General features: G+C 36.3%; 1 protein-coding gene across 4 annotated transcripts in view; it reads left to right on the forward strand.

Annotated features, from left to right (window-relative positions):
- DDX4 (DEAD-box helicase 4) overlaps positions 1–8,491 on the forward strand; it is a 65,686-nt gene that overhangs the window by 44,160 nt on the left and 13,035 nt on the right. For all 4 annotated transcript variants that reach the window (XM_019641465.1, XM_019641467.1, XM_019641466.1 and 1 more), the window contains 8 exons: positions 957–1,055; positions 2,019–2,099; positions 3,161–3,208; positions 5,454–5,501; positions 5,606–5,653; positions 5,885–6,027; positions 6,661–6,813; positions 8,026–8,180. In XM_019641465.1, the coding sequence (XP_019497010.1) occupies positions 957–1,055; positions 2,019–2,099; positions 3,161–3,208; positions 5,454–5,501; positions 5,606–5,653; positions 5,885–6,027; positions 6,661–6,813; positions 8,026–8,180 (775 nt within the window). The remainder of the gene's footprint in view (positions 1–956; positions 1,056–2,018; positions 2,100–3,160; positions 3,209–5,453; positions 5,502–5,605; positions 5,654–5,884; positions 6,028–6,660; positions 6,814–8,025; positions 8,181–8,491) is intronic.

Genomic DNA, 8,491 nt, shown 5'->3' on the forward strand with positions numbered 1-8,491 from the left:
CAATGATGGTGCCAACTTGGGCCAGTGAAGCAACGTCCTCCACAACTAGACTGAAGAACAAAATGACAGCAACTTGCCTGTTCCCCTTCCCCCAATTCCCCAGCACTGTTCCCATCCCCCCAATTCCCCAATAAAAATCTTAATAAAAAAAATGGGTGTAAGTGTGGATAAATTGTTGCTAAATTGAGGAGTGATTTGTAAGGTGTAGGTAATAGATGCATAGCTATGAATCTACTTTGAATTAGCCCTGCCCCATTTTATAAATAGGCTTTCAAAATACATATCATCCTGTATCAAGAAATAATCATGTAGAATTTTTACCTGTATTGATCAGTTTCTTTAGGTGTAAACATAGTTGCAAGTTCGTAAACAATCTCAATTTTTAAAACTTCCTACCCAGTTAGCATTTTGGTTTTGAATTGATCTCATTCTGCCATAGGTGGGATCACATTTTACTTGAACTGTTTCTACTGAATTTTTGGTATTCAGTTGAGTTACGAATGTATTGTTTATAACAGGAAATCAGACTTCGTAGGTGCCTACATGTCTGTGTTTTGAGTATGATGTTTACTATTTTTTGTAGGGAGCAAATCTAAGCCTAGATTTATTTGATTCTTCTGTGGATTGTGCACATCCTGTTAATGGTGCAGTTGTGGCAGCTTTCAGTATTTTGCAAGTTACATTTTTCCTTTTAGTCGTTTTTAGTTTTGATCCCGAAAGCAATCAGTGGGATTCTCTTTTTTAATTATAGCCATACCTACTTACCTTAGTAAAGTTGAACGTTTACAGGTCAATATGGCATTTCATTTTAGTAACTATCTAAAATAGTTAATGCCTTAAAATATATAATGTCATTGAAGTATGCAAAGATTAAATTAAATCTGGCCATTGTATCCCCAAGATTTCTTTGTTGTTTTTTTTTGTGTTGTTTTTGTGTATGTGTTTTAATATTTTAGGTTATCAAGATGGAAATGATTCAGAAGCTTCAGGGTCATCCAGAAGAGGTGGAAGAGGTAGTTTCCGAGGCCGTGGAGGATTTGGTCTAGGAAGCCCAAGTTAGTAGTGGATTGCAAATTGTGTGCTTCATTACGAAGGAAATGATAAAAAATAACACCTATCACATAAGGTGGTTATGAGGATTATATGAGAACAGCTTAGCACAGTGGCTGGTACATAATCACCTATAGTGTACATAATATGTTTTAGACACATGTAATTGCATACTGGTTAAGTTGGGATATGTGAATCTTTTTAGAAGACTGTGTGACTCAGTTTTTTAATGTCAATACTCTGTTGTGTTAGAGCCTTGATAATGTAGCTGACCTTTTTAAGTATGTGGCCTTCTCTATGGCTCTATCTCCCAACATACCTTCTTTCACCAATGTGGCTCCCTTGCTTGAATTCCTCCAGCCATCTTTCCTTGGAGCGAAGGTATTGTCTTCAGAAGTCACTGTTGGGTTGAATGTATCTCTTAACAGAGGAGGACAGATAGTAGTTTTGGAAGCTAGAAACATAAATTTGTAGTAATGATTTACTAGATGTGTAGCAGATTAGTGAGTTGTTACTTTAAAAAAGAATAGGGATCTAGAAGGTTGCTGTGCAGGACTGGTGAGGTTTGATTTGGCAATGGTGGGAGCAAAGGGTGCTTGCTCTTCCGGAGAATTAAGCAGTGAGGTGATGCCATGTGAAGTTTCTGGGGCAGTAAGAGTGCTACTTTTTGGGGGTGATTTAACTTTTGCTGATATCACAGTTTGGCATAGCATTGGTCCTAACTTCTTTTATAAAATAATTTTAATAACAATTTAGAGGAAGTAATTTGTAATTGAAGGAAGTAATTTGTGGAGAAATCCTTTGTGCAATACTTAGAAAAATACTCATTGTGATTCCTGTTAAATTCAATCTAATTTACCCCATCATCTTTTAACTTCTGGCACTATAACTTGATTATTTCTTTTTACTGCATGACTTAAAAACTTCTTAAAAGTAACATAATCTAATTTTATAATCTGCAAATCTAGATAGCGAATGTGAACAAGATGAGGGGACACAGCGCACTAGTGGCCTTTTTGGATCCAAAAGACCAGCATTAAGTGGCTCAGGTGAGAAATAGAATTTATTACTGAACACTAATCATTCCTATGTGCTTTTAGCTCTAGGATTAGTAAACCTAATATATATATATATATGTTTACGTATAGTAGGTTAGCTTATGATTTTCTCTGCTTTTTAGATCTGTGGGCAAAAATAGATGGACAAGTTTGCCTCCCTTATGAAATTTGTACACTGAATTATTTCTTCTGTCTTCTGTCTTACACCAGATAATTTGAGGTGTAAATTATACTTTAGAGGAAGGAAAATGACGTTTGCATTGGTTTCAAAGGAAGGATTGCGAGTTAGGAAATTTGAGGAGAAAATAAAAAAAATAAGAACAATTGTTGATGAAGAATGCTCAAATATGGGTAAATAAACTATGGTACATGGGATATTATTCAGCACTAAAATGAAATGAGCTACCAAGCTATGAAAAATATGGAGGAATCTTAAATGCATATTACTAAGTGAAATGTGTCTGTCTTAAAAGGCTAGATACTACATGATTCCAATTATATGACATTCTGGAAAAGGAAAAATTATGGAGAAGGGTAAAAAGATAAGTGATTTCCAGGGGTTAGCGGGGAGGGATGAAGAGGCACAGCATGGAGGATTTTTAGGGCAATGAAAATACTGTATGATGGTGAATACATATTATATAGTTGTTTAAACCCTTAGAATGTACAACACCATGAATGAACCTAATGTAAACTATGGACTTTGGGTGATTATGATATGTCACTGTAGGTTCATCAGTTGTAACAAATGTACCAGCTGGTGGGGGATGCTGATAGTGGGGCAGGGTATGCTGGTATGGGGGCAGGGGTGTATATGAGAAATCTCTGTGCCTTCTGACCAATTTTGATGTGAATCTAAAACTGCCTTAAAAAAATGAAGTCTTCAGATGAGAAAAAGGTTTAAATATAATGTAGACTTAAGAGATATACAGATTAAGGGGCTAGGAATCCTGAGCAATTACTCAGTATTTGAATAGAAATAGCTATATGGCTTATGTGCTTGTGGAGAAGCTGTATTTTCTCTAAATATTCTGCAAAACAATGTTGTACAGGTAATGGTGACGTTTATCAGAGCAGAGGTGGCAGTGGAAGTAGACGAGGTAAGTTTTTATTTGGTTTACCTGTAAGTGGCTAAAATTATTGTAATCTAAGTTTAATTTTTTTAAAAAGATTTTTATTGGGGAATTGGGGGATGGGAACAGCGTTGGGGAATTGGGGGAAGGGGGACAGACAAGTTGCTGTCCTTTTGTTCTTCAGTCTAGTTGTGGAGGACGTTGCTTCACTGGCCCAAGTTGGCACCATCATTGCGCTCTTCCCGGGCGAGNTGTTCTTCAGTCTAGTTGTGGAGGACGTTGCTTCACTGGCCCAAGTTGGCACCATCATTGCGCTCTTCCCGGGCGAGGCAGATCAGTCTCTGGCTTCTGGACGACCGCTCACCGCGGCTTGAGAGCCGCTCATGCTGGCTGCTGGCTACACACGGTAGCCCATGGCAAGCCACTGTAGCAGTGGCTGCAGCCTGCGCTGTCGCCTGCGACTCACAGCAGCCTAGCTCCAGGTTGAGCTGTTGTTCAGCATCTTAGCTGTAGAGGGCAGTGTCACTGGCCCTCATATGTGGGATCCGAACTGGGGCCCTCTGGCGTCCCAAGGCAGCTCTTAACCAACGTGCCACTCAGCTGGCCCTCTAAGTTTAATTTTTGAAGTTAAAGTAACTGTTACTGCTTTTATACACTTTGAGGAGTACACATTTGCACAGCATGTTTTGGAAAATTATTTAATGCTCTTCAATCCAGCAATTCCATTATCGGAATTATATACTATAGAATAGATGCATTTGCTCAATACATGTACAAGGTTGTTCACTGAAGCTTCACTGAAGTAAAAACTGAAAATCACCTAAAGTTCATCGATAAATGACTCTAATAAATAATAGGACCGTAAAATGGGATACTGTGCAAATGTTTAAAATTGAGCTATATTTATGTGTACAAACCCTTATTAAAACATTATATTTTTTATCATGAAATAGTTATTTGATTTGGTATAGGGGATGAAGAAAGTTCAGTATACATGATTTGGTACTTTGAAAATTTTTTTCAGTTATAAATACTTCGATGTCATGTAAAAGTTGAAATGCTTTCCGACTAGTAGAACAATAAAGCTTGTTTGATGTCTGAAAAATTCTCAGTGAACATTATTAGTCTGTGAGCATTCAAAGCGGCAACTCCCGTGAACTGCCTATTTATTTTTCCCCGGTTCTTGGATTCTTCATGTTAGAAAGAGATTATTAATGGCTAATTAAACCATATCTCCTACAAATGCTCACATGTTTGAAAAAGGATTTCAAGATCTTATTGTGGACAAGAAAATTAGCGGACTCACATTTAAAAATGTTATATCTAGTTAGCTTTTCAAATCTAATGCAGAATTTACTCTGTTTTGTGATAGTACCTGAAAGTGGCGCAATAGATGACTAGTTGTTTAAAAACCAGAAAGGTAGTGCATAGAAAAGAGTTAACATAACAGGCCTGACTGCTCTTCGTTAAGCCCTGCTTACAAGGCTGGTTGGTCCTTGCCTGGCATCTGGGTAGTTAGATTTGGGGAGGATTCTCACCACCCTGACTGGTAAGAATGGCTCACTGTGCCTAAACAGTTTGTTCAACAATGTGGTGTATGCTGAATACCTGCTTTTTTTCTGGGAGTCTGGAATTTTGATGTATGCCAGGTAGAGAAGGTGGCTACATTATCAGCCCTCATGAAAACCCTGGGTACTGAGTCTCTAAAGAGCATATCTGGTAGACACCATTTCCAATGTGTTGTCACAACTCCTTGTTGGGTGAATTAAGCATGTCCTGTGTGACACCAGTGGGAGAGGACTCTTGGAAGCTTGTGCCTAGTTTTCTCTGGACTTTGCCTCAGGTACCTTTTACCTTTGCTGATTTTGCTTCCTATCCTTTCACTGTAGTAAGTCATAGCCATGAGTACAACTCTGTTCTGAGCCCTAGGAAATCATAGAACCTGGAGATAGTAGTGGGGACACCCCAACACAGGTGCATTTTTAGTTCCTTTTAGAAATATATTCCTTTGCTGAGGAATATAGGAAATAGGTGACATAACAGCTTAGTAATATGTAACAGTGTCATCGGCATAAAGTAAGCATTTTGAATGCTAAGGAAACTTAAAATGTTCAGGATTCTATTTATCTTAATTGTCTCAAGTGTTATTTGTACAAAGGGACTTGAGAAATGTCCATTTTTAGAACTTGTTCTCTTTGAAGACACTTAATGAAAATAAAGATGTGCACAGCCTTGTGTCTTGACTGATTGTCACTATGGATTTCTTTAATAGGTGGTTACAAAGGTTTAAATGAAGAAGTAATAACCAGCTCTGGAAAGAGTAAGTTTTACTTTAGATAAGGTATTTGATTTTAATAGTGAGAGTTCTTTTACCTCTCAATTTTTAAAAACACTTACCTCTTTTTGGGTTTGATTCCTTTTAAGATTCTTGGAAGTCAGAAGCTGAAGGAGGAGAAAGTGGTGACATTCAAGGTATATTAATTTTTGGGTGGTTCACAGAATGTATATTGCATTTTAGTAAAAATGCAAAATACTTAAAAGCAGGGTTAACTTTTTAAAATTTGAAGTGAAAACTTTACTGGTAACTATGGGGAAGTTCTGTAATATTTCATATTTGATTTTGTCACTTTTTGTCTATTTTCCCTTTTATTTTTCTTCTAGTCCTTGTAATGTAGATTCTGTTTTTTTAATTTAAATTTCAAGGACCTAAAGTGACCTACATACCACCTCCTCCACCTGAAGATGAGGACTCCATCTTTGCACATTATCAGACAGGCATAAATTTTGACAAGTATGATACTATTCTTGTAGAAGTATCTGGACATGATGCACCACCAGCAATTTTGGTCAGTGTAATAATTATTTCTGTGTTGACTATGTAGCAAACTTTGGTTTTAAAATATATGGCATAGTTCATTAAGTTGATAATAAAGAATACAAAAATTTCATCTTAATATCTAATGCCTCAGGTTGGGAATTTAGAACCATGTCTACCATCTACAGTAGAATGAATTGCCATGTCGAAAGAAAGGGTACTATATTTCATCCCCGCCTCTCCAAACCAGGATGAGAATTTTATTCAAAAATACTAAAAATGATACTTTTCTTAGATATTCAAGATTTCTGCTTCCTAAGTATGTGAGAAAGTGTGTCTCAAGGGAGTGATTTTCTAAGGAGTGGGGGAGCTCACAGTCCCCTGTTGATAACGAGCCGCTGTTACTGATCAGATTTATTCGTATCTCACAGGATTTAAGGGGGCAGGAAAAAAGTTTTTAGAATCGCTGTTTACCCCTTAATTCTATCAAGTAGTAATATACAGGTTCTGGATGTTACTTTGAGTGGGGGGCATATTAATAAAGTAACTTTAGTAAATAAAAGGGAACTAACTAAAACTTGAAACTAATTCAAATGGAATATGTTTATGGAATGATCTGCATATGATATATGAAATTTAATTACCGCTCCCCCTCCCTTTTTAGACTTTTGAAGAAGCTAATCTCTGTCAGACATTGAATAAAAACATTGCAAAAGCTGGTTATACTAAGCTTACTCCTGTGCAAAAGTATAGTATTCCTATTATACTAGCAGGACGCGATTTGATGGCTTGTGCTCAAACAGGATCTGGAAAAACTGTAAGTCATTTTCCCACATGTATTGTGCCCCATTTTCAAATTGTTAATGTTTTTTGAATTTTGGTTCTTCCTAAGTCACTTGAATCTCTTTTATTGGATTGAAGGTTTGTAGATGATTTAAATGAACTGTAATATTCATGTTTTTACTTCTGATTTCTGGTTTTATCGGGGTTTGTGTACTTCTGAAGAAAGAATTTTGAACTGTTTCTAGAGTAGTTGTGCAGTTTATAGATGTTTAATCCGTTTCCAAGTGTGTTCAACTCCTTCTGGAACATGGTAGTATCTAAAATAAAATGATTGAGCGTCAAAGCACCAGAGGTTTTAAAACAAAGAGGAAGGGAGAAAATAATTTATGTAATATAACTGTTACAGTTTTGGAGTCAAGTGAGAAATAGCCGTATGCATTGTACCTGGTCCTTAGTATGAAGTGACCTCAGGTTATGCTAACTCTAAAAGAACTCTCATGAGACCAGGTTGGTCTTAGGACTGATCTGTGGGGTTGTCGATTAAATAGGGTTCTATGAGTTGAGTCTTAAAGACCGTCATTTCCAGAATCAGAATCTTGGTCCATACTATTTAGTCTTAGTCTTAGCCTACATGTAGAGTCAAAGGGGAAATAGGTGAGCTGTATAATATAGCAGCTGATGTACAAGTTAAACATGGTTTTGGAGGTAGATTTTAGTGTCTTATTTGCTAATAAGAAAACTATTTGTCTTCTTGCCAGATGTAATTTCAATAAGGGTGATGTGTTTAGTAATTCAAATGAATGACTTCCCAATTTTTACCCTGCTTTTGTTGACCACTTTTGTCATGCGTTCTGAGTGAATGCACGCATTATCCCCAAAAAGGACTCCTTTAGAATAGCTGCTAAATGCAGTGATTTCCATCAAGTTATATCTGTATTCTCCTCTATAAATAAGTTAATGCTTCTTCATTTGTTTAGAATCCATGGGTATGCTTTTTTGTTAAAGAACTAAAAATATGTTGATAGGGTAGATTAATTTTATTAAAATATTTTATATTGTATAATATGAGCATAAAGACCTAAATGTTAAAAATCCATTGAATTAAAAATTGTTTTCCTTTCTCATTTTAAATTTACCAGCAATATGGAAGGAGACTCTAAAGGCTGAAAGGGCCTGAGGAATAGGTTTCCACAGGGAGAAGGATGGTGTATTATTAAATTTGTAAATTATGCAATTTAACTTTTAGGCAGCTTTTCTCTTGCCAATTTTGGCTCATATGATGCGTGATGGAATAACTGCCAGTCGTTTTAAAGAACTTCAGGAACCAGAGTGTATTATTGTAGCACCAACTCGAGAACTGATCAATCAGATCTATTTGGAAGCCAGAAAATTTTCTTTTGGGTAAGTACATCTGGAATGCCACTCACAAACAAATTTTTCTTTAAAGATTTTTCTCTCTTAGGAAGATAATTAGTGTTACTTAGTTCAAATTATTTTTTCATAATCTTGTTTATGGAATCCCTGCTTATTTTTATTTCAAAAAGGAAACATGCTTATTAAAAATTAGATGATACTAGAAGAATGATAAGAAAATATTGAACATATTGGTGTATTTTCTGATAGCATTTTTTTTAAAAGATTTTTATTGGGGAATTAGGGGGATGGGAACAGTGCTGGGGAATTGGGGGAAGGGGAACAGACAAGTTGCTGTC

The sequence above is a fragment of the Hipposideros armiger genome, unplaced genomic scaffold (genome assembly GCF_001890085.2).
Source record: "Hipposideros armiger isolate ML-2016 unplaced genomic scaffold, ASM189008v1 scaffold_60, whole genome shotgun sequence".
NCBI lineage: Eukaryota > Metazoa > Chordata > Mammalia > Chiroptera > Hipposideridae > Hipposideros > Hipposideros armiger.